Genomic DNA, 27319 nt, shown 5'->3' on the forward strand with positions numbered 1-27319 from the left:
AGTCCTTTGATGTCTTCCTTCATCGTCGAACATGAAATGCCTGCTATTTGGATTCGAATCCGCAACCTCGTGTTAAAGTTTTCATGGTCTAGCCTCTAGACTATATCAGCTGACAGTATGGCTAAATTAATGTTATTCTTAATTATTTATTTTGAACTAGTTTCTACCTGCGGTGTGGTGAGTGTTAGGTATCCTTGTCTTAGTCAGTATGCTTGACAGACGTTGTCAAAAACAGTATTTCATAATAATCGGTCGATTACTTAAGATTTGTAAGCGTTTCATACAACTAAACAAAGTAACTTTTGCATTTATAATAAGATAACTTGAGAATAATTATATAACTTAAAATTAACTTGAGTAGCGAAATTCAAATAATGAAATTTCACACTCAATTGTGACTACCGTTCTATATTATTAGATCACTTCGAGCGTTCTTGAACGAAGAAGACCGGGTTAACGGGTTTTCTCTCCTTACATTGAACTAAATAAAAAAAACCGGAGAGCTTTCTGTCACAAGACAAGCAGTCTTACGTGTCTTGTCTAATTTTATTCAACGTTCTAAAACTTCGGTCTGCTATTAAGAAAAAAATGTAGAAAATCCAAAGATCTCATTTTTAGTTTGACCTAGTAATTGAACCTAGGACTTCGGAATCCGTATCCTAATAATATAGCCACTAGACCAATAGGGCAGCCTGTTTTGATTATCAATCAATGAACAAACAAAAAACCTCGGGATGGAATATTATTAAATAATATGTCACGGTCTGTTGCTGTCAAAGGTTCTTCGCGTAAAAGGTTATGTATTGAATTGTCTGTAAATATATTAAATAAATTTAAGAGTAATATAAAAGTATTACAAAAAAAATGTTGTCATTAAGAATCAATGTTATCATCCAGGCTTGTTGCTATGTCATAACATTAATTTTTTGGAAAGAAATACTTCTGAAAGTCAATATAAACATAATCATCAAACAAAACATTAAGAAGGAAAATGTTTATATGTAAAAAAATTATAAAAATTAAAAATCAAGAGTATTTTTACCCATATAGAACATTAGCTGTTCCCCGTGGCTCGGTCCATGTAAATTGTTTCCGTTAATTACGTCCTGTATTTGACTTTATTTATCTAGGTCATAGCCTATATCATTATCAAATTACATTTTGATCTATTCAATGGTTTTCGCGATGCGATTACAAACAGACAGACAGATTTACTTTTGCATTTATAATAGATATATTATTCAAAATTATATAATTGAACTCTCGGCCACTTAAATAAGCTATAATATCCTTACGTATATTGCAAATGTGAAAGTTTGTATGTTTGTCCTCATTTTACATTTTATCGCCTGAACCTAAACATCATTATAATCTTCATGATATATGAAAGTTAGTTTGCCAAGGTTGCCAAATAAGATCGAGTATATTTATAATGTCCACCCTGCCAAATGTACCTATATCATCATTGTATATAGAAAATTTAACACATAGTATTCTAATCAAACATTGCGTATGCAAAAGCAGTGATGGACAACACGAACATCAATATGGACATCCGCTAAATGGCGACCTGTCGAAATAGTTAAGAGTACGAGCCAGTCAGAACCACTGCAATCATCCGACGGTTACCACTTGCAGCTAACGCACACACTGCGACGCGACCCGCGAAACTGACGCCGCGCGCGATTTGCAAATCGAAATTCGAATGCAAATTTTATTTTAGTGACAGATAAAAACGAACCCTGGTAAAAAAAACACAATAAGACGATTAAATTAAATATAATAATAATTCGGTTTTTATATAGTGTTTGTGATGAAACTTGGTTGTGAATAGAATTTTAAAATTTAAAGGTAAGTTGGAAACATGCTACAACATTTTACTAACTTCTTCGTTATAATTCTTTCGAATTTCTTTGTTTACATTGATACAACTGTACGAATTTAAATTCAAATTCGACGATCGGTGAAAGTAAAAGTTTATTTGCAGTTTTTGTACCACAAACCTACTTTAATTTGTTATATAAACAAGTTGATTTACAAGAAATATCAATTGATTGTCGTACGCCAATTTCTTGTCGCTTTTTATTTTCTTAAATTTATTTAATACATTCTGTGTTAACCTGTGGTAATTTAAATTATTCGATTTATAAAGTGGAGCAGTCAAATAAAATAATATAATTTATATTAAATTATAAAATCTAAATTTATTTTCGAAAGATTTCGAAGATCCTTCGTTTTTATATTTAAAAATTAATAAATACTTCTTGGATATCAGCTATAAGCTATATATCCACATTGTATTATTTTAAAACTATTTAAGATGTATTTATCAGTTGACTTAAGAAAAGAAGGGAGTTCTTAACTGATCTTTATTTGCGTGTTCTTGTTGGATACATTCGCCGGTTGTCTACCGATTTGGATGTTTATTATTTCATTTATTGGTTAGATTTGACATAAAAGTGTGCCAATTAAAAAAAATCGATCCCCAGAATGTAAGATATGTATGTAAAACTGGAATGACTTATCACTTGTTTCTGAATTTATCATTTTATGACTTAAACAAAAAAGAAAATTTATTTCGTCGAAGAAAGGTATATAGGTGTTACTTTACTCCAGTAAGATAGATAGATTACATAATTTCAAAAAATTCTTAAGAAATTTTGTTGCATAAATTAAAATGAAATAAAAAATATTTAAAGGATAATGAAAACAACGCTGACCTATGCAAAAACTACTTGTATTTTTACGTAAAATATTTTAAACAAATATTATATAATAAATAAATATTAAATATTTTCGACAGATAATCTTTTGACTTAATATGATTAAGAATCTATCTTAATTCTAAACTTCATTAGTCATTTTTTGCGCACGAGTAAAGTCAAAGGTACTATTACGTATACTATTATTCGTATTTGCAATATTGTTTGATTCCTTAACATTTTAGTTGTGAATTATAATCTCAAGACAAGCTTAATGTCAGATTAATTGCGTGCAGCGAGCCATGAACGGACGGTCGTAACGTGTACATTTTTTACAAGTAAACTTTTTTTTAATTTTCCCAAGTTTTCATTAAGTCATCCATTATAATAGGAAAAGCATTATTTACGCTTTGACTTTTCATATTTATTTTAGCACTATAAAGTACTGACTCATTTCCGCACTGGGTGATGTTTTTATAAGTCGTTGGTTTATGTAAATAAATAAATATTGGACAACATCACATACATTACTCTGATCCCAATGTAAGTAGCTAAAGCACTTGTGTTATGGAAAATCACACACTTTTTCTACATCGACTCGGTCGGGAATCGAACCCGGGACCTCGGAGTGGCGTACCCATGAAAACCGTACACACTACTCGACCACGGAGGTAGTCATACATAAATTAGACAAGTGCCAATCGATTTCTCATACTGTGTCCTGTCTGTCCAGTTCTGGTGCGTCTTATCGCACGCAGTCGTTATTTCGAAAGGCTTATGAATAATGTACATATACATATATAACTATTGAAAGCTGCAACAAATAGTTGTTACAAAGATTTGCCTGAATTTGATTCAATTTACTAAATTGAAAGGGCAATTTGTATATGGATTTTTTTGGCTACAGTAAAAAAATATATTCTTAAATCTTCATGCCCGATTTTATAAGATAAATCGCATTCACTGGTGGATACACTGAGCTTCATTGTCAGATAAGACCACCCTCGCCTAAAATAAAGCAACCCGCGTGATATTTACCCTTAGACGTCTTCTAAGTAATTATAGCATAGTGAAGCCAGCCATCAGGATGTCATGGCTGCTCCATGGTTTGGTATGACGAGATAATCGGTGATAACTGTTGACAACAGTACGTACGTTAATAAGGAGTGATAGCGTCTGTATTTTCTAATATAGTTTTGACACCTTACCTGGAAGACGACTTTTTTTTTCATGTAGTGGAAACTTTCCGAAGGGTATCTGTAAGTAACAGTGGATAGTGTAAGAGGGAACCGTGTTATTCTTAGTAAACTTAACTTAATCCACTGGGGAATAGTGCAAGGGGGGGAGAACACTTTCGTATCTTAAGAAGAGCTTCGCCACGTTTCCGATGTTACGGCTTTATTAATTCCGACATTTGATAAGGAACGATGGGTGTAACGGGTGTAACTGTGAAAAGCGCAATTAGGTGTAACGATGTAGATGTAATCATGTAAAGTAAATAATTTCGACATACTGATATTGAATATCAGCTCTACAATTATACGTAGCTTTACTGTTAACTGTAATTTGTTTAAATATAATTTGTATTTAAAAGGAATATGGAAAAGGGCCACTAGATGGTAAGTGGTCACCACCGCCCCCAGACATTATAATAGAAATAGAAAAAACGCTATAAGAAATATTAACCATACCTTACACATAACGCAACACCAATCTTGAGAACCAAGATGTTATGATACCTTTCAAACCGGAACGCAAAAATAATAATTGTTGAACGTATGACAGCGTTTTTCATATATCTTATTTATATAACATATATTTTTTTATCTAAATTGAAATAGTGTGACGATTCTTACAATAAATATTTTGTTATGACGGAAAATGATAATTTAAGATTAAATGGAACGCCATAGTGATGATGGTATCTGCTCCTAATAGTCTCCTCGTGGCCTTGTCCGCTATGTAGCCCGTCATTCCATTGTTGCCCAACTTCACATAGAAATAATATAATTGCACTACACTTTGTAATCATATAATTGTAAGCTTGTCATAATGTAACAAAGAATAAATGTAGGGTTTTATGTTGGCTCGAAGAATGATACAGATTTCATTTACTTTTTTTAACTGTTTGGCCTGTATGTGCTAGTTGTGTATGCTAGGATAATGTTGTGTATTTCAAGTGCATTGGTGTGTGTGTGTATTAAATATTGAACTTAAGTATGTACGACTGAGTGGCTAAAATCTGTTCAAATATAATTGATTCCAATTAACACGCCTGTAGAAACTGTAACAAATAGTTTAATGAACTAAAACTAATAGGCTTCATGTAGCTGATTAAACATGTTATAATAAATATATCTAGAATAAAACACATATTAATTTGATGTTGTGTTCCTTTGTGCCGTAAGTACACTAGCTCATTCACCTTTCAAACCGGAACACAACGACACTAAAAATAAAATGAGATTAACTCTCATTTTATTTTTAAAATTTATAATTAATATTACTAAATATTTATTAAATTAATTTACATATATTAAATTATTAATTATTTTTTATTAATATAACATCAACATACATACATTAACAGCCTGTAAATTTCCCACTGCTGGGCTAAGGCCTCCTCTCCCTTTGCAGGAGAAGGTTTGGAGCATATTCCACCACGCTCCATTGCGGGTTGGTGGATAGAAATGTGCCAGATTTTCGTTGAATTTAGACACATGCAGGTTTCCTCACGATGTTTTCCTTCACCGCCGAGCACGAGATGAATTATAAACACAAATTAAGTACATGAAAATTCAGTGGTGCCTGCCTCGGTTTGAACCCGCAATCATCGGTTAAGATGCACGCGATCTAAGCACTGGGCCATCTCGGCTCATATATATAACATCAACATTATCATGTAAATTGATATTGAAAAACTACGCTTTATAATTTGTCTCTTCTTAAATTAATTTCGGTTCTTAACATTATTAACGTTAATAAGTGTGTATATATAATTTAAATAATTTATATATGCTAGCACAGACTTTGATTCTGAGATTCATTAGAAATATATCTATGTGCATGTACATACGTAGAATATATATTTTAATGAACATTTCCATCCAATGATCGACACTAAACAATTTTTTTACTGATACGGCACAAAATAAAACCCCACTAGCTCATTAGGTTTTCATTAAATTCGAAACGAGTTTTTTTTTATACAAAAACAGGGCAAGAAGTAGATGAATATTGTCCGTGATTTGGTAGTCGGTAAATGAAATTGTGCGAATATGATTAATGGTCTAGGGAAATAATTTCATTTACTGAGATTTTTTTTATCGAATCCGTTAAAATCACTATAAATGCACTAAATATAGGAAGAACACTTAAGAAATGACGCTTATTAAACTTGCTACTAAGCCCCAGACACATATATTACATTAAATATAGCAATATAAGTAATATTCTTAATTAATTCCAGATATTATATATTAATACAATAGTTAGATGATATAATATTTTAACTAAATATTGTACAAATGAGATTTAAACGGTTTGGCGCCGATTTAAAATTCGTATGATTTGGTAAAAGTATATTACATAGGTACATAGATACATACAATAGCGATTAAAATACATGCTTTTCTTGGTCACTTGGTTTGGTGGTGGAACATGTTTATATTTTTGGTTTATTTATTTTTTACTTTTTTGTAATTAGGCCTATAATTTTTGTTTTTTTGTTTGTGGTGTATAATAAAGTATATTAACAAATAACAATTTATGTATTGCATTGTCGTTGGATCGTAATTACAATTAACAGTTACATACAATTACATGCTTTATAAATTAGAGCTTATTAAAATCTAACACAATAATTTGGTACGGTAACATTTTTATCGAATATTCATATTCAAAAAAATATCTTTCTCTCTCTCTTATCTCTTTATATTTACACCAATCCATTATCCAATCATTAATTATAATAGCAGAGCCGAAATGGCCTTGAGAGCCTCGGCATCTGAAGCATTATAGGTTAACCAAAATTCCACCAACCAGCAATATATAAATACATTTCATAAAGTTAAAGTCCACGAGCAGCGTTCTCTTAGTTCGATTGAGGTGATGTTGTGATCGCAACATTATATAGGTTCTATAAAAGAAATAAAGACAGTAAAAGCTCAATAGAGGAAGACGAAGATAGCTTCTGCACTCGACTTACGATGGCCTGTCGTATCTCTATTGACAACCCAAAATTTTATACCGAGTTTCTCCGAATTTTCATCAATAAACAATGCCACGTCACGGACTACGAGCCCCAGACTACATTTGTCTACAGAAATTGTTGGTCGAAAACGAACATTTTCGAGGTTTCGTAGATGGTTTCTGCAGTTTTATTCTGAGGAATAAATAATGACTCCTAACTGGGTGGTGTTCTTAGGAAATATAATATTGTTTTACCATTCGATAATTCCGTAAAAATATCCGAATTAGACGTACAAATTGAAAATAATTACGAAAACACGGCTTTTTATATTTTGCACTTGCGAAAAGTTAGCGCGTCATGTGTGAAAACTCATTGAATTAACCACAAGTAACGGGGAAGTCCGAGAGTGTTATTAAAATATTTTTTGTACAGAATAAATAATGATAATGAAATCATAAAAAATGTATATTTCCATTTCAACTCGATGGTTACCATGCAAATTATAATAAATTATAAAGTTGTCTAGTTCTACGAAATAAAAACGTACTACACGCGTAAATATTGTATTTTAGTTTTAAGTACATTTAAATAATATTAAAGGAAAATAAATTTACACTTGTTATGTTGTTATGATTAATAATTATGATTTTAATGAAATACATATATGAATTGATCCATTAGCAATAAATAGATAACTTGAACATTTTAAAAATGTAGATAAAAAGAAAAACTTACGACGTAACACATTTGTGAAGGGGCTTTGACTTAGGTGTGGCGATTTCTACGTTCCCATTAAACTCTATCAACATTTGTCTGAATAGATAGCAAGCGTCAAGTATGTCAAAATATAGTTTTTATGATATTCATAATTAAACTATTTACATTAGCAGTCTGTATATTTCCCACTGCTGGGCTATGGCCTCCCTCGAGGAGAAGGTTTGGAGCATATACCACCACGCTGCTCCAATGCGGGTTGGTGGAATACACATGTGGCAGAATTTCGTTGAAATTAGACACATGCAGGTTACCTCATGATGTTTTCCTTCACCGCCGAACACGAGATGAATTATAAACACAAATTAAGCACATGAAAATTCAGTGGTGCCTGCTTGGGTTTGAACCCGAAATCATCGGTTAAGACGCACGCGTTCTAACCACTAGGCCATCTCAGCTCTAATTAAATTTTAGATTAGTATTTAATAAGTAATAAGATGTACCTAGGTTAGTGTATTTTGTGTAGAAGATTTCAATAATTTTCATTGCTTACGGTTGGCATGACTTCAAAATAGATTTATTCAATTTGAACATTTTTTTTTCGATGTGTAGCATTAAGTCACACCTTGATCGAGTCAGAGTCAGCCAGATCAAGAAATAACAAGGATTTGTCTGACTTCGAAAGTAGTTAATATGTTCCGCTATTCGAAATGTTTATTTTGTAGCGTTGAGACAGACATTTTTTTGTCAGTATTATAATATATTCTGACAAGTATATAAGCTGATACGTTCGTGATATTACAAATGTATTAAGTATAAGTACTGTATGTGCTCATTAACTTTACTCACACATAGCACAATTTGTTGTATTGTTAATTTAATTATGTGTGCAGTAGCGGTGGCCAGGTTTATCGGCCACGGTTATATATAGCTTACTAGTACTAATAAAAACTACATACACAAACAAGAGCTACAAAACTTGTTGGTGAAAAAAATTCTATTTCCATTTAAATTATAATCATATTTGTCGATCGATCTTTAAAAGGTCAACAAACTTTAAATCTAATATTATGTGAGATATTAGGTGTCCTATTTAATGTTTGTATGTATATGTTTTTAAGTTTTATAGGATAATTGGATAATTTCAATTATAATTTAATTCGAGAATTATCGACTATTACATAGAGACAAAATCAAAATATTCTTTGGTCAAGTAGCTCATGAAAGCACCTTTGAAGTATGTCATGTCATATTACAGTCCTGAATGTGAAGCTACCTCCGGTTCGAAAAATAATTCTACCGAGAAGGACCACCGAGAAACTCAGTAGTTAGTATTTTTCATCATTCTAATTACAGAGTATGTCAAAAAAGTACAATTAAATTTATATATATCCTGTATGGAAATCATATTAATATAATCTCGTATTCAGTAATAACATTTAGTTTCCGTTTAGACTTCGCAAAAATAATTTCTCTTTGGGACACAGCTTTCATTCCTTTAATTAGATTTTGCAGTTATTTTTATCTTGGCCTATTAAAAAAACGGAAAACTCATGTCAAAAAACATTGATAAATATGGCATATTGCTGAATATGACATTATATTAAAATGATTTCTATACAGGATATATATACATTTAATCGTAGGCTTTGACAAATATGTATAGGTATTCAAAAACATATATGTATTAATTACAACGACACCGATTTTGAATAAAACTGTAGAAACGATGACCTTGTCGTTTAAGATCACGACAGTGAGTGATCAGACACGAAACTCAACGAGAACATGATCGTGAATTTTGAAAAAGTGATAATCGACATTAACGTAAATCACCGTAATTCACACGTAAGATGTAACGAATGAGGAAAAAAAAGAATTATTACAGAATACCACTGCAGTTCCCTATACATGGATACTAGACGAACTGAACGTGAATTCGTAAGAAACAAATGTGCCAACTTAATTTAATGGATGATTTTTGTTGTAGTCTTATCACTTATGTTTTTGTTTCGTATGGGAAAATCCTGACAATAATTTATTATAAGTTAAGTAATATATTAAAATCATATACTAAAAAAAACTTAACAAAAACTTTGCACATACATGTTCGCTGGTAAGTCATGTTTATTACTTTGAATATGTGACGTAGTCAATTAATAAGTTAACACAACCTGAACAAATATGCTTGACCACAAGCATTGTATGTTTTGTATATTAAAATTTGTATTAGCAAATAAATGGATCTATGTGTCTAAAACAAGAGCTATTTAAGATAATATGGCAATATTGATTTGTATGTCTAAAATAAAGACTTAAAGTTTTAAATGGAGACTTCTGTTTTTTGCCTGACAACAAACGGAAGATGTAGGTAAAGACGAATCTTAGTAGTTGAAACGCGTTTTTCATCAAATTGCCTATTCCTTGACGTCACCAAAACTAACGGCAAGGTATATTATTAGCATGATAATATTTGATTAATATATTAGTATATAAGAATTAATTCGTTGTAATGGAAATAACAAGTATAATAAATATATCTTTATGTACATAAAGATATGTTTATTGATTACCGAAATGTGATGATCTAACATGCGTCAGAATTATCATAAAAATTTCGTAAATATTAAAAGTGTCTATTTAAATAGTTCGACCTGTTTATAATAATAGTGAAAATTTTAAATAGTGCAATGAAAAACTAATTATTTTTTCCAAAGAGGACGACACTGGAGAACATTCAATTCCAGGATTACACTCCTTTATTAACTATAAACTACTACAATACCTATTGCTATCAAGAGGATGTAAATATCACATAACAGCATCTTATTTTATTATACGACCTTTTGGATTTTTTCATTCATGATCACGACATTGTTGTTCATACATATAAATGTTGCGTTAAATTAATCTATGATCAGATAAATAATCTAGAAGCACTCGTTATTATTTATTATATGGTGTAAACAATACTTAATTATGGTATTCTTATTAAATACATTGCAAACTCCTTATTCCAGTCATTATACACATTTTAAAATGCAAGTTAAAAACGAAGACTAATTTTTAGATATTGACATTGAAAAGTTTCAACTTTAAATTGTTGACCAAGATTTCCTATGAGTTTTTTTCGCCATCTTGAAGAGGATATTTAGTTTTATTTTTTTTGCAATAACTCGTTTCTCCGTCATGAATTTTTCATTGTATACTTTTCGTCGCTTTAGTTGTAAAAGTTGATTAATAAATAATGATTATTGTGTGTACGAGTGTATTATTTTATAAATCCCGGAACTAAAGTTTTATAGTACACACACAAACACAGCGCGAATTTTTTTTAATCGTTCAACGATTTTATTTAATTCTATTGGTTGTTTTGGATAAGATACAATGACTGCGGTTAATCGAAAATGTATGCATAATAATCTTTTTCATCTTATTTAAATGCCAGAGTTGAACTGAACCATTGCAAAATATAATTTATAATTTCAGCTTTGTCACGAGATATTATTTCTTTCGTGGACTTTAACTTTATTTATAATCGATTTTTAAAACACATGTAATTTAAAAAGTAACAATTTAATAGTTCCGTTAAATTCGTTTCAATTGTTTTGTTCAATTTAATTTTGTGTAGTATTATATTAATAATAATAAATTTAATAACTATTCCATGTGTGTTTTAAAGTTCTTTTTTTTCAGTAAGTTTAGCGTTAGCGTTATAAATTATAATAAATGTCTAATATCCGCTTGAGGAAATTCGGCCGAGGCGGCAAATCTTATAGATTAAATAGTGAGTTGCCCAAGAGATATTAAAGTATACCTACAAGTATACCTACGCAATCGCAGGTGCTTACTTTTTATGCAACACGGAAGACAGATAAGGTACAGGAACAGCAACTTTTCGTGCTTTCCGAAGCATGGATATGTAACATTTATCCCATCAAAAACATAAATGTAAAAATGAGATCCAAGTCCAATATTATGACATATACCTTGGTTGTTGACTTCAACGACAAAAGAAGTGAGATCTAAATGAGTGCCAAGTTTGAGTTATGAGGAGGTCAAAAGTGGCTCCAAATGGTTCGTGTAATATTACACACGGTGCTGCTCGCCAGTTCTTTTACTTGAACTTGGCTGACACGCGTGTCTAGATAAAATCCTAACTTGACGCGCCCGGGACACTCCGGGCTGCTACCGAGATTATATATATGAGTATATATGGCAATATTTGAGCCTCTAGACTGACGAAGAAATTATATTTGTGCATTTGCGCAACGATTGTGTATTATTTAATAACTGTAATATATAAAATACAAACTTAGATATATAGTATTACTATAATTTATAGTTTTGTTACTGTAATCAAATAACGGTGACAAGGCCACAGCAATTCTTGATACTTCAGACGTTCAAGTGAATGGATTGCCCTATGCAGCATTTGCGTTCTCTTTTCAGTTTTTTATTTCAAAGTTCATTTAAATTAACTAAAGGTTATGCAGGTAGGTTATAATTAGGTTTCTGTTTGTATAAACGATAAGGGCATTGTCTTTGTCATTGCTTAGTGACAGCTATCGACAGAGAATGGTAGATTATTGTATTTAATACTAATATAAAAATGCAACGTGCTTGTCTACCAGAAATTAGTGTTACAGCCCAATTCAAATGAAAAGGCTTCACCAATTGAATTTTGATTTTCATGTTTTTTTGTAATGTAGTCGTGTTCTTACAAACTTTCCTTGTAGGTATATTTTAATTATTTTAATAAAATATATTTCTCTTTGATAAACGACACACGAAAACTCTGCTCCTATTAAGAAAATTAATAAAATGTCAACATTTTCAGCTGCAGGTACATATATGCACACTGCCTGATTGGTGGAATACTTGAGTATTAATTTTATTGTATATCCTGCTACCTAATATCCGGTTGACATTACAAAGCTGTAATGTTCACATGTAAGGTCGATTTACCAATTACATAAAATAAATATTTTATTTAAATATCAGATCGCTGTGCACACACACCGTCTTCATCGCACGTCCATTTATTATATTTTTCTCTTTTCCCGCGCTTTCACGAGTTGTGTCACTTGAGATGACAGATGCATAAATACACAGATCATATATGTATATTTATATAAAATATAAATCTAATACTAATGAATGTGTTATTATTAATCTGTGTACACTACAAACGCCATATAATTATTTTTGTGAAAAGATATCCAATATGATTCACATGCTAGTACACAATAGTTAGCACGATGGCACATGAACAACCATTTCGTCACGTAATCTACTGGATCGCCATATTGTTATAAAATAAAAAGAAACAACGTTTATCATTCATAATATTAAGAACAGAAGAAACTAGTAAATGAAGCTTTGACAAATATCTTATGAAATGAAAGTACGTTAAGTTATTTTTTTTTAAATAGTCATACTGAATGCACATCCTTTCAAATTGACTTCCCAACGACATTGACATAAGACATTGCAAGTTAATTGAGAAAACGTAGACCAGACGAACCGCGTTATTAGCATGGATTAAGGTCAATTTTAAGGACTTAATTATGATTTAGGGAACATTAAGTCATTAAAAATGATTGTCAAATATGTTTTTTAATAATCGTCTTTAATGACCAAGAGGAGTTATGACACGAACGGTAATAGACAATTTATGAAAATTTAATAAATTATTAACTTCCATCGTCTAAATAATAAAATCAAAAAAGACGCGGCGACGTCGACTTTTTTTTCTACGTTAAGATGTATAAAAACTTGGTTGGAAACAAGCATACTATGAAGAGATATCTCTAGACTTCTTAAATATAATTAATCTTTTTAGCAATAAGAATAGAACCCTATCATTTTGTAATCATTTTATGAATTCTGTTATATACTTATTAACTTCTCATAAGTTTTTTTGGATCATGAAATCTAATTAAATAAATATGGTATACCTCTCCCCCCTAACGGCTTTAACGTCCGGGCATAGGAAAACAATTATTACACCATGTATATTTTTTCGTATGTCAAGGTTCTCTTTTGGCATTTTTTACAACAATAAGAACGAACGCTTAGACTGTGATAACTTCCTTATAAGAATAATTAAACGTCGCTAAAATAGATAACGTCATTAAATGATACTCTGAGATATCTATTATTTGTTTTAGAGGACATTAAGATCATGATTAAGTTAATATAAAATTAATGTGCTTAATTTGTTAAAATGAGTCCGAAAACTCGGCACAGAGCTCGACACATAAAAATACTTTTATTGATTTAAATAAATGTATTTCAAAAGCGATCAAACATTTCTTCGATATTGATCAGTCATGAACCAGTTAATTCCAATTTGTTTCTGTCGTGAACCCTTTTAGGAAGCCCGTGATGATTTTTTACATAAATAAAAATTATCGCCAGCCATCGAATCTAAGATTTATATTTGAATAAAAATATTTTAAAATATTTTAGACTACACTGCAAAAATTTTTTTTTGATTCCTCAGACAAAGCCAAATTGAAATTGATCAAAGTAGAGTTAGAAGAGCATTAAATAATAATAATGTCTGTCTATTTAAAGGTGTCACCGTGTATTACTTGTTTTCGTTCTCCCGATAGACGGCTTATCAGCACAAGGCAAACTTTCAGTCAAAGCGAGGGACCATAGGCCCTTAATAACCTGGACAAAACCGATTAATATTGATCTGAACTTTCATACCAGAATATATACTAGAATACTCGACATTATGATTAATTATGAGCTATATTTGCGGCTTTATGGCCGCGAAATTTATAAAACTTTACTTATAGCACAAAAACGGGTTTGGTTAATTCCTCCCATATGATGTTGAATTTAAAAAAAATAGCATATGTCCTTCCCCGAGACTCAAACTATCTCCATACTAAATTTCATGGGTTTAAGTGTGAAGAGGTAACAGACAAAATTACTTACGCATTATAATATTAGAAACAATTAAAACATGTAATTGAAAGAAAGAATAATGTTCTATTTTGTTATTTAAGTTTTAGTTTAAGCATACGGGGAATGCATCTATCAAACAATCATGGACCATTAAAAAAAACTCAACGAGAATTTTGTAATTTATGTATCTTATAACTTATATGCGGATCACGTTTTACTTTTATATCCCATTTAAATACGTCTTTATATAATTTAAATTGCACTTTGTAACATAGCCAGAATAAACAAGCACATTATGTTACATTTGACAGATTCTCTTTTCCGAATTGACCTTGATAAGGAACACGGAATCGGCCGAACGAGGCCATTTCAGTTTGTCATATTATAGTTTTTGTTGGCGCGCATTGTGGAGATGTCCTCAAGGTTCGTTGTACAATATCTCTACATCCGTATATAAGATAATATATATATTCATATCGAATGATACGTATATTTTGCTTTATGTAAACTATTTAAGTCATTGTATAAAAATGTAATATTTTATATTGCTTATGACTGCGAAAGGTAATGGTAAAAATGCTTGGAGCAGTACGGTATTAAAATCCATATTTCAATTATATAGGCGGGAAATTAATCTTTGTTACATCAGTGGAGAAAATAAGACAGGGTGTTACACCTCTTATGAAAATGGTTTTGCTTTATATATATTTAGACGATTGATGATTCTAAAGGTTCCACCTCTTTACCATGATGGAATCTCAAGGCACAGGTTTGTTGCTTTGTGAAAAGATTGATCATTTTTCGGAAAGTCGTCCAAGACTATTATTAGGGTAACGTGTGCTATCGATTTTGACCTGACGTTGATAAATCTAGAAGTCCTTGTTAGATGATATCTAACAAGACCCAATGGGCTTCCTAGATTTTTTGAAATTATCTATAGTATCTGTAATATCTGAAATACGAAGAATTTAATTTTAAATTTGTAAACGAATACCTGTAATTTTATGTACAAAAGTCAAAAAACCAGAAAGGGTAACACTTAAAAACTATTAACACTGTCTTCACACCAATTGCCATCGTACCGAATAGTAGGAGTAGCTTGGGTAGTTATCATATAATGTTAAAGTCTAAGTAAATTTCTAAATTGGACTTGCACGTCTAATGTAACTTCCATATGAAAACAAAAAGAACACTGTATTTTATATAAGCTAGTGTAAGATGCAAGAAAATTAAACATTGACTAATTTATTGATATTATCCAAATATATTTTTATTTTAATATTTAGAGCTAGCCTTGAATAAGTTCATGAAAAATGTATTCATCTAGGATTCAGCAAGCAGTGTGGATTTTTATGAAATCCTAATTTCAATTTTGTTACAATATTCCGTTACAAAACTAATACAGCTAGTAGATAATTCATATGTGAACAAAACATCTCACTTGGAAAAGTTAAAGACATCAATGTTATTGATCATTTATTTAATTCAACTGCAATAACATGGTCGACTTAATCTCTTATTGTTCCATCATCTATTTACCTATGTTTAATTTAGATGTAGGTATTATGGATATTTAGACTGTATAGAACAGCAGGTTCAAATGGTTTTATTTGGTGAATTGTAACACTGCCCGATGTAAGTATCAATTTCGTGTAAGTTAAGAAAGGTTGCGCATCTCTCGCGTCTTATGAATAGGCTTGTTTCCACTAATAATAAATCGGATGGCTTTGAGTTTCTAATGATTAACCATGATAATTAGTAAATAAAAAAACAACTTTTCTACAAAAATAATAAAAGATTAATTATATTTTTGGAAAATAAAATCGACAAAATGAGGCATTTAATCACGTGACATTAAACACCAATTAGAGTTGCGTGACGTCACACCTCGCGAAACAAGCGCGGAACGCTACGTTGTTGCTATCAATTATCATTATGGCAGATAAACTGGGGGTACTACTTGGTTCTGGATCTTTCAAACACTCTGCGATTATTGACAAACTTTGTTTTTTCAACATATATCTTCTTGGCATTCGAACTTCGTTGGTATACAACCTGGTTTCATGCGCACTTGTGTCTTTACACACAATATGATACTCTGTATAATTAGTCATATCATTTGGCAACTAAAAACATAAGAAGAGTATAATATAATATAATTATTACATTTTATAAAACGAAAATAATATTTTAACTCAAACAAATCATAAAGTCCTATTCTAGTCCTAACATTTTATAGGTTATGTGTAATATATTATATTTGCTACTATATATTTTAATACTTACATCGAAATGATCTTCACAGAAATAAATTGTGGAATTAGTTGACAAAATAAGAGCATCTTGCCTCCATGCCATTTTTAAGCACTTTATTCGTATTTATTTATTGTTTGGTACGTATATGAATAATTTGTATGGCGTTTTTATCATTGTACTTTCACATTGGGGCACCATACAGTATTTATAATACGAGGAATTCATTATTTATTAAAAAACACAATTGACTGTCATACACAAACACGGCTGTTTCGCGAGGTGTGACGTCATTCAAGACGCCATGACAGTCTTGGCCTTTTTCGCGGTCAATTTCAAGTTCATTTCTAAAAACTCAAAATACTAACATAAAAAAACCTATTTTTCTTAAAATAGTATATTTTTGGGGTGAAATAGATGCTAAGCTATAGTTTTAAACTAATTTCCAAATTTTGTCAACTAGCCTATTATCAGCAACACTTCTGCACCGTTTTTTTTTTGGAAAGGTATAAAGAATATTAACCAGAATGTATCTTTACTTCTTTGTTGCCAAAACTACTAATATCAAGTTGTATTGATTTCAATTTTATCTTTAGGGTGGAAACAACTAGGGTGGAATAATTGCTTATAGTTAAATGGAAAATAAATTAAAAGTTCTATTTTGTTCTTCTCGTATCAATTAAATTGTCCATAAACAAATGTTTTACAAACGGAAATGTACCTATTCACAATTTTTTAGACCGCTGTATTTGCTGAACCATTAAATTAAATTCCGTTGAATTGGACGTCAGCGTTTTATCATTGTTTTCTCAAAACATCCGTATCATGTCTACTTGTATTTAATATTTACAATACCTTCGACGAAATTATACATTGCTTTAACTAAAAATAACTACATACACAAAGCATACCCGGCTAGTGTGGTATTATGGTACTGAAGCATAATAAAAACCATTGCGACTAGGTTAAGCTAATTCTGGCCAATGTTCAAACGATAAATAAGTATGCTATAATCATGAGATGATTACCACGTCCGGCATTAGCTACATTAGTGCATTAATCAATTAAAGGTACAAATTTTTGTGATCATCGAGGCATTAGAAGTAGGTATATGCACACATTAACTTTTTGTTCCCTCTGAAATCTAACATAAATCTAGTGTAACGAAATTTTAGGACAATAATTAAGGATAACTTTTAGGTATACTACTAATTGTTCTTTATTTGTTACAGATTTGTAAGTCACAGTCATGATGGCTGATGAGAAAAATGTCGAAAATGGAAACAATTATGTCACAGAAAAACATAACAAAATCAGCGGCAGAAACAGTTTTATAAAAAGTAAACAAAAAAATAAAGTGAAAAAGGATGATATAGACACTGAAAATTTAAAAGAACTAAATATATTTCAAAAAGCAAAACTTATGATGTCTCTCATAACAGTGGAACCAATTTTGGCTTGCTATGTTATGCCGTCTGTTCTTTCAGCGTTGGCTACGCAGAATTTATATTTGGATAAAGCTTGTAGAGTTAATTTGGGCTTCGATCATCACATATGTGATGCTTTGACTAAAAGACAAACTGCCAATTATACATTTGAAGAAGAAGCAGTCCAAACGCTAGTAGCTTCTGTAGCTGGATGGAAAACAGTATTACAATCATTTTTACCCTGTGGAATATTAATATTCCTCGGAGCCTATAGTGATAGAGTTGGGCAAAGAAAGTTTTGTATGCTTTTGCCTATTGTTGGAGAATTCTTAACTAGCATAGGTCTTATTATTAATACATATTTTTTTCACCAATTGCCGGTTGAGGTAGCTGCTGTAACAGAAGCGATATTCCCAGCCTTAACTGGAGGCTGGTTTACTATGTTCATGGGCGTATTTAGCTACATAGCGGATGTTACGACGGAGGAACAAAGAACGTTGCGGATTGGAATTGTTAATCTATTCTATTCTGTGGGAGTGCCATTGGGTGCAGCTCTTAGTGGAATATTGGTGCGAAAAATTGGTCTATATGGTGTATTCTCCTTAAGTGCCACTATTTACGTGCTGAGTTTCTTATATGGCTACTATAGAATCGTTGAAGTCAAAAGAACCGATCTTAATTTGGTATGTATATTTTATTTTTATATTTTTTATTATTTTAGTTTTATATTTTAAAATAAAACATCAACTACGTTTAAAGTATTAAAGTTTTTTTTTTAAATTAATTGTAACAGATTTGTGGTTCTTTACGCCTGAATGAATTTAATTTATAATATGTTTACACTTCATGAATCAACTTTTAACATCCTTTTTTTAAAGTACTATTCTTTAAAAATATTAGGTACTTACTTCAAAATGTAGCGTTTATTTAATTTACATTAACATTAAATGCATATCGATATATCTCACTGGAAATCGTTGAATATTAATATGAATATATATCACTTGTATCGTTTCTCTGGGTAATATTTCGCTTACGTAATAAATCGTTCCAACTTTCACTAATTACAGCAACTATGTAGTTAGAAGTATTTATGGCAGAAGAAAAGAAAATGTAGGGAAATTCGAAAGTGGTTTTCTGTTTTACTAAGCATATTAGTAAATAAACTAAATATTAATAAAATATCAGCACTGGCTCGTCGTATTAGAATTGGTTTTGTTAAAAAATGTAAAAAAATGCAAGAAGTAATATAGGAACAAGATACGGCCATGAATAATTGGCGTTGCATCTTCGGTTACATAATAGGCCACGAGTTCAATGACTAAATCAGATCATCGAGCGTAACAATAGAAAAAGTCCGTCAACTTGACCCACTTCGGTGTCAATCTCGCTTGAAAGGAAGGACAGTTGTTAAATGATATGCTCCGGGAATGTATTATTTACCAAAAGTAGAAGTATACTAGATAATTAATCATTTGGATCAATGGTTCTGACATTTTAAATGTTTTCTACCTTTTTATGGGACAACGACCTCCGTGGTCGAGTAGTGTGTACACCGGTTTTCATGGATACGCCACTCCCAGGTTCCGGGTTCGATTCTCGGCCGAGACGATGTAGAAAAAGTTCATTAATTTTCTGTATTGTCTTGGGTCTGGGTGTTTGTGGTACCGTCGTTAATTCTGATTTTCCATAACACAAGTGCTTTAGCTACTTACATTGGGATTAGAGTAATGTATGTGATGTTGTCCAATATTTATTTATTTATTAAATATAAAATGGTAAATAGCTTAAGATCTTAGCGATACAATGTCCCTTCTTACTTATTCTGTATAAGTAAGAAGGGACACTGTAGTTTTAAGAAAATACTTGTACTAGATTATATTGCTTAAATTGAGCACTAGCACGATAAAGACTTATATTAACTAAGTGTATATAGTTTTGTACGGATATCATGAGAAACATATTGTTTTTTTATATTTGTAAAAGCTACTTAAGTCTATTAATTAGTCTTTTTTCTGAGCTCGACATTCTAAGAAAAACAATAGAATAAGGTCACTGATACTTATCTAATGTAACCACTTATCACCTCAAGAGGATCTCGAATAGACATAATTGCAGTAATATCCTTTAGTCGATTGTTTTATGAGAATTTATTTCAATTCAATTTTAATGTAACTGCATCTGCAATACACTGAGAGTTATAAAACTACTTTAGTAAGATTAAAAAGTTACCTGATAAATTGTAAATAACACAATTTTATTGAACTATTTACTTGTAAGCTGTATTTGATGTAACTGTCTTTAAATCTTCATAACAATCAAACCAACCGAACCTTGTCTAAACCAGTCTTAATATAAACACATACACAGGGAATATAGGATTTACGGAAAAGTACTGACACAATAATTAGACGCTGATAGGATGTTTTCCGTCAGTTTGACAGAGAAGGTTCCTAGCCAAAAAAGAAACCAAGATTTCTATATATTTGTATTTTAAAACAAATGTTTTGTGGGTTGTTATTGTATCCGTATGGAGATGAGAAATATACATAATTATTTATTTCGAAACATATTGTTCAATAATCAATTGTGTCCGTATCACTAGTTTTAATAAAAATTCCATTAAAATAAATTACTGTCATAATATTATCTTATAATGATTTTACAAACTGTAAACATAAAAATTGATAACAACATTTTTTTTAAATATTGAATGTTTTTTTTTAGAAAAAGACCAATAATTGTTGTGAATGGACGCGAGATTTCTTCGACACGCGTTACGTGAAAGATACTCTGATGGTCGCCTTCAAACGTGGTCCAAACAATAGAAGATTAAGAGTTATTATGCTTGTGGTTGTCTTGTGTGTTGTAATTGGACCAATATACGGTAAGTTGCAAATGATTGGCTTAATGGAGTAATCCTAATAGTATAGATATAATTTAGCCGAAAATATTATAAAGGTCTAAAATATAATGAGTCTTCTATCGTGTGCCATACTATTATTTGGAAAGCGCATTTAATGCTTTCAAATTGATATAAATGAATTAATCTACTATGGGATACCTTTGATGTGCTTAAATTTAGATTGTCATATTCTAAAGGTATGGAAAGGTCTATGAATAATAACTGACTACCATTTTTGTACCGTATGTAATTGTTTTGTGGGTTTATATGTCAACAATTATGATCCATAAAATTCGTACGTGAATACTTAAGTATACGTCATACTGTATTACTTTATTATTAACATATTGTTTTAAATCGTATACAGATACGCTTTAATTATAATAAGTAGATTAAAGTATTATTCTTTAAAAGTCAAAAGTATCGTCTATCTGTTTAAAAGTCAAAAGTCTCGCCTATCCATTTGATAAAATATTATCCTTGTTATATCAATTGAACGTATTTTGCAACGTAACGCGATTCTCGACTGTCCACAATTTCCTGCTATTGATACCCGCAAATTGCGTCATTCACGTACGCTTTGCTATAATTGAAAAGGTGAAAAAAGTTCCATGACTGAAAAAAAAATGTCTTGATAATTAATATTTCAATTACTGTAGATAAATTGGATCGAATAGTTCCTTAACTCCAGTACGATTGTATATACATATTATATTTAGGTTATTTTCTTATAGAGCACAGTACCTTTTCTATTAAAGATCTAAAAACATTTTTTGGTCTATTTGATTAAGATCAAAAAATCTTAATTAACATTAATAGATTTAATATACATATAAGTTTAGGTATTAAAACTGAGTAACTGTATTATAATATGTGTTTAAACATTTCAGGGGAGATATCTGTGATGTACTTGTTCACAAGATACCGATTCAACTGGAACGAAGTGGATTTTAGCATGTTTTCTACTTATGCTATGTGCACTTCTCTAGTGGGTACGTAATATTACGATAATATGCCTATTGAGATTCTAACAAAGCTTCCTTGTCGACTCTTCAGTGTACATTGTATTGCGTAACCTCCAACCTGCGATACTTATAACAAAGTATTATTGTTATTATGTTTTCGAATGACCTAACTTATATAATGATATAATAATAAATAATGAATAGAGATTGTATCGCATTGTACCGATATTGAATTTTTATTTACACATAGATTATTACGATTTTAGCCATTATGCCCATTTTCATCATACGTAGGTATATCTTCATCGCAATGAAAATGGTGTCCCTTTCTTATCTGTACTAATATCAAAAAGCGGTAAAATTTGTCAGTATTATACATTATTTATATCATACTATATATACTAATAAGCTGGACCCATGCAAAGCCGGGGCATTTTTGAATATAAATACGAAGATTTAAAAGTTGTTCGAATAAATATTCGATTCGAACAATGATTGTGACGTGTCACATTTTATAATTGAATTAATTATATTTTAAATTGAAATTGTTTTAATATTTTACGTTAAAGGAATGCTTAAACTAACTATGACTTGATAACAATGTATTTATATAATGAACGTTTGCATACTTCACAGGGACGCTTTTTTCCGTCGGCGTGTTCAGCCATCTGTTAAAATTTGACGACGCCATAATTGGAGTGATCTCTTGTACGAGCAAGATATTATCTGGTTTTATGTACGCCTTCTCAACAAAGACTTGGCAAATATATATAGGTAGGAAAATTCTCACATATTTTTATTTGCAATTTTTTATTTAAGTATTCAAATAAAAAAAACAGCTTAAAAATAAATTCCTACCGGTTTACTCAAAATAACCTTTTTCGAATAACCGTGATGTCAAGGTGAAAAGTAAATTAAAAAAATTGTGAATGTATTGTAAAAATTACCTGCTATAAGCCTTTATACTTATCTTAAACAGATAATAGCCTAAAGATTGAAATACTTAGTGTTCAAAGTTGATGTAACCTAATCATTAATTCTTTGCCTTTTTAGCCCCACTTATTGAAATTTTTAATGGCACCTCCTTTATTGCAATGAGGTCGATGGTTTCGAAGCTGGTGGAGAAAGACGAATTAGGTAAGTAATAATTTTAATTAACTTAAATCTAATATAATTCTCCAATATTCCATCTTATAAGTAGAACATCATAATTTGATAAAATTCCAACGATTGTCGTTAGAATGAAAATGTATCTTCTTTTAACCGTTTTGCTTTACTCACGGATACTTTACTTTAGAAACAGAAACAAAATTTGGGGACCTCAAAATGGGAGACTCACTAAATTAATGAAGTCAAATATAAATTAAATATCGAAAGTGTTATTTATTTTCAGGAAAGGTGAACTCTTTCTTCGGCGTGGCAGAAGCGATGATGCCGTTGGTATACGCTCCGATGTACACCACAGTATACACTGCGACTTTGAAGACCTTCCCTGGAGCCTTCTTCCTTCTCGGTGGAGGGCTAACTGTGCCCGCTGTACTTATATTCTTGTGAGTATCATATTCTTTTAATTAAATGTGTAATGCCCTCCAGCACATACCTTACTTAACATAGCCCTTGGCGTGCTGTCAAATATTATTGGTGCTCAAAGACGATGAGATTTGTACATAGACAATTTTACAATTTTTTACCCCTAATAATGCTTAACATAAAAATACATTGTCATTGGAAATTAACTAAATATCATTTCAAATCCGTTCAGCTTGCATGATCTGACCAAATCAAGCAACCAATGCAAATTAAATTTTAGCTTGCAAGAAAATTGAAACTTTCAATTATTTTATTTTGAATAATGTAAAAATTAAATTACTGTGGTAGGGATATGAGCAAGTGCACCTTGGTAGGTTCTATGCTACCGTTACCGTTTCGTATCGGATGAAATGTGGCTACGTTGGTACCCACAAACTATCATTAGAGCAGTGTGGTAGAATAAGCTAATATTAATTTACTTTACTTTTGAATATAATTCCAGATGGTTGTATATGGCAAATAAGAAGCATAGTAATGCAAACGCTCAACAAAAGGCTACAGAGGATCCAATCACAGACGAAAAGCCCGAAAAGGTTGGCATTGACAATAAAGCTTTTGAAACTGAAGAGAAAAATAAAATCTCTTCTAAAACAGAAGACACAGATAAGAAAGAACCAGAAAATGAAGACATTAACACTAGTCAGTCACAAATTGAAATGGGCTTTACCGAAAGTATGCTTTGTACTAGTAAATTGTAGCACATAAATTTACTGTACCAAATCCGAATTTATCTACCTGTTAACGTGTAAATATGGCGACTTGGCGGTCCTGATCGCCTTCATATAGCAGTTTAACATAAACTATCGGTACCGAACTAAACAAAGCTTACGGTTTTAAAATGTAAATTTTTGTACATTTTGCTGTATACAGTATTAAAACTTAAGCATCCATTCTTACTATATTGATATAGTTTCAAGAATTTCGTCCTCGTGACTGATAATAGAAGGCAGTTGCTTAATTCATTTTAGAATAACCCGCTTTGACTATTATTATTAGTTATTAAAGTGACAAGAGGCTCTTAAAATATAAAACAAACTGATTTAGGCTAGCTAACAAAGTTGAAAAAAGAGCAATGAGTCTTATCAGGTATCTTAACATTGCTATCGAATAAGCTGTCGGTAAGATTATCATTTATCATCATTGTTTTAATTATAAAGAGAAACCGTTGCTTGAGTTTAAAGTTCTTCGAGTCTGTAGCCTAATTATGGTGCGGTTTTGTAAAACACTTCAAATGCCAAAGTTAATCGGATGAGGACATTGTGGTTTGTCCAAACACGACCGATCCAGTTGAAACATTAAGAAAAATGGAGGCTGTTTTGCAAAACACTACCAATCCTTGCATAAGAATGAAGGATATTCCTTATCTATTAATTATTCCTATACTGTACCATTTCTCCATTCCATTCTCTTACTTTCCGGTGCAATGTAAAGTAGCTTACATTTTACAAAAGCTTACGAATATTATATATTTTTTGCGTTTATGATAGTGAAGAAATAATTATCTTCGTAGAAAAATATGGGTCAAATCTCTACTGAAAAAATGGGATGAGCAAAAATCATATCATTAGTATCGATCGCCGTACGGAATCTAAAAAAAATCATAGAAAACGATTCCGCTCTCATATTTTTTAATGCCTGATAACACAAATGCTTTTGCGATAGCCGCAGAACTAAAATGGAATTGGAACACGAATTATCGTGCACATATCACAAGAAATATAAATTAGATCTAATACGATTTTTAATTACATGAGAAGCAATGTTTGTTTTATTTATCGTAAAGTATAGAGCTTTACATAACTCGTGACATTAAAGGAACGAATCAAAAATGGCTTAATGGATACGCTATTCAAATCGCAGGAATAAATACTTAAAAAAATGTTAGATTTACATATACCATGCGTTATAAACGGATCTTGTTTAATATATATTTGTTGATAAAACAACACCATTCCATTTAAAAACGAATATCCATTTTCGAACCGGCATTGACAGAATAAGACATTTATTCAGGAAAAACAATGCACCCATAAAATTAACATAATTGTACGGATAAAATCCAAAAATGAACAACAAATCCTTAAGTACAAGAATACAAAAAAGAGGAACTATATATTTCTACAAAAAATAAAAATACTAATGTAATACTAATGTAATCTTATTGCGATATCTGCAACCGTGATTGGTCCTGAAAATGTATACAATTCAGCTTTTATGCTGGCTTAGACTCAACGCTCAATTTTTTCACCAATACATAATGAATAGTGTTCAAGATCTCGACCAATAATATTACGTCAGTTCAATGTCAACGTTTTTTAATAATCTTTACTTCTCTTGTGGTTGAATAGGTTATACCTACTTAAATTGGTTGTACAGCTGGCTATAAATAAATGTATAAATGAATGAATTTTATGGACAATGGTTGAGATTGTTACTTGAATGAGTGTAATGGATGCAATAAAACGCTGGAGTTTTATTACTTTTTAATAAGTACTACAAATAAAGAAACACAATAAAGGTATTGTAAAAAAATCGTGATAACGTTACACGACAAGACATTGAAATTAATTGCAGTGCGATTCTGTAAGAATTTATTTCGTATCTCGCTCGTGAAATGTTGACAATCGGCTTAATTTTGATATGTGTATCCTATAAATTTTATAATTATTTGAGTCAATGTCATATATAATATTCTGACATTTCACGCTCGTTTTTTTGCGGTGAGATTCGAGTTTCTTGTTACAGAATAGCCCTACTTAGCTATATTTGAATTGTCCAGATGTGTATAAGATAGAATATATGAATACTGCTATTTTAAATTCGTTTCTATAATAACATGGGATATTAATGTATTTTACTCTTTCATTAACTGAATTTTATTTCATAAAAATATGAGATTAAATTATTGCTAAATCAGTTTGAGCTTTTTCAATGTAGATATTGGAAATTTAACAAAAACTTGGTAACCAAGTTAAATAACAATCTTTTATTATAACTAATAAAAGTAGCAGTAATTGAGAGACAAAACAAATTATGTAATATACCCACCTAATTGTATTTATTATTGTGGTCGCAACTTCAAAAAAGTATTTATATTAATGCAATACAATAAACAGTTAATAAAACTATATATCTATTATGGTAAATTATAATTAAAAGGTTTATTTTAAGGTTATCGTCGACCATTTATGTTTTGGCACTATAATGAAATTACTTATTCAGTAGGTATTTTTTTTGACGTTTTAGAATTATTTTCTGCAATAATTTTGTTTAAGAGAAATAATCAAAAATAGGTCTGTGATAATTATATGGAAGCTAAAATATGTATTATATTGAAGACATAGCTATTAGGTATTGTAATTCATTTATGACTGTGATGGGAATCAATAATTTTATTCAATGAAATTATTTATATATTAGGTATTGTATAATACATATTTTTATATATTAGGTACTTCTGTGATTCTAATTATGTAAACAGATTTTAAATATATTTAAATTTAGGTACTTAAGATATTAATTATTTGATATTTTTATTATAAAATATGTAAGTTTATAGATAGTAATGGATTATTCAAATGTTATGTTACAATTTTAGCTGTTGATATATATATGAAAAGTAAGTACTTATAAAATGACCATTTTAA

General features: G+C 30.6%; 1 protein-coding gene across 1 annotated transcript; it reads left to right on the top strand.

The window, feature by feature from the left end:
- The first annotated feature begins 1614 nt into the window (after positions 1–1614).
- Positions 1615–27081, top strand: LOC125067153 (solute carrier family 46 member 3-like). Its single transcript, XM_047675537.1, has 8 exons — positions 1615–1851; positions 18018–18895; positions 20940–21099; positions 22008–22109; positions 22719–22856; positions 23136–23219; positions 23476–23632; positions 24115–27081. Exons 2-8 carry the CDS (start codon positions 18035–18037, stop codon positions 24368–24370), a joined length of 1758 nt encoding a protein of 585 aa, XP_047531493.1. The 5' UTR covers positions 1615–1851; positions 18018–18034; the 3' UTR covers positions 24371–27081.
- Positions 27082–27319: the final 238 nt, after the last annotated feature.

This window comes from Vanessa atalanta, chromosome 11 (assembly GCF_905147765.1).
Source record: "Vanessa atalanta chromosome 11, ilVanAtal1.2, whole genome shotgun sequence".
Lineage (NCBI taxonomy): Eukaryota > Metazoa > Arthropoda > Insecta > Lepidoptera > Nymphalidae > Vanessa > Vanessa atalanta.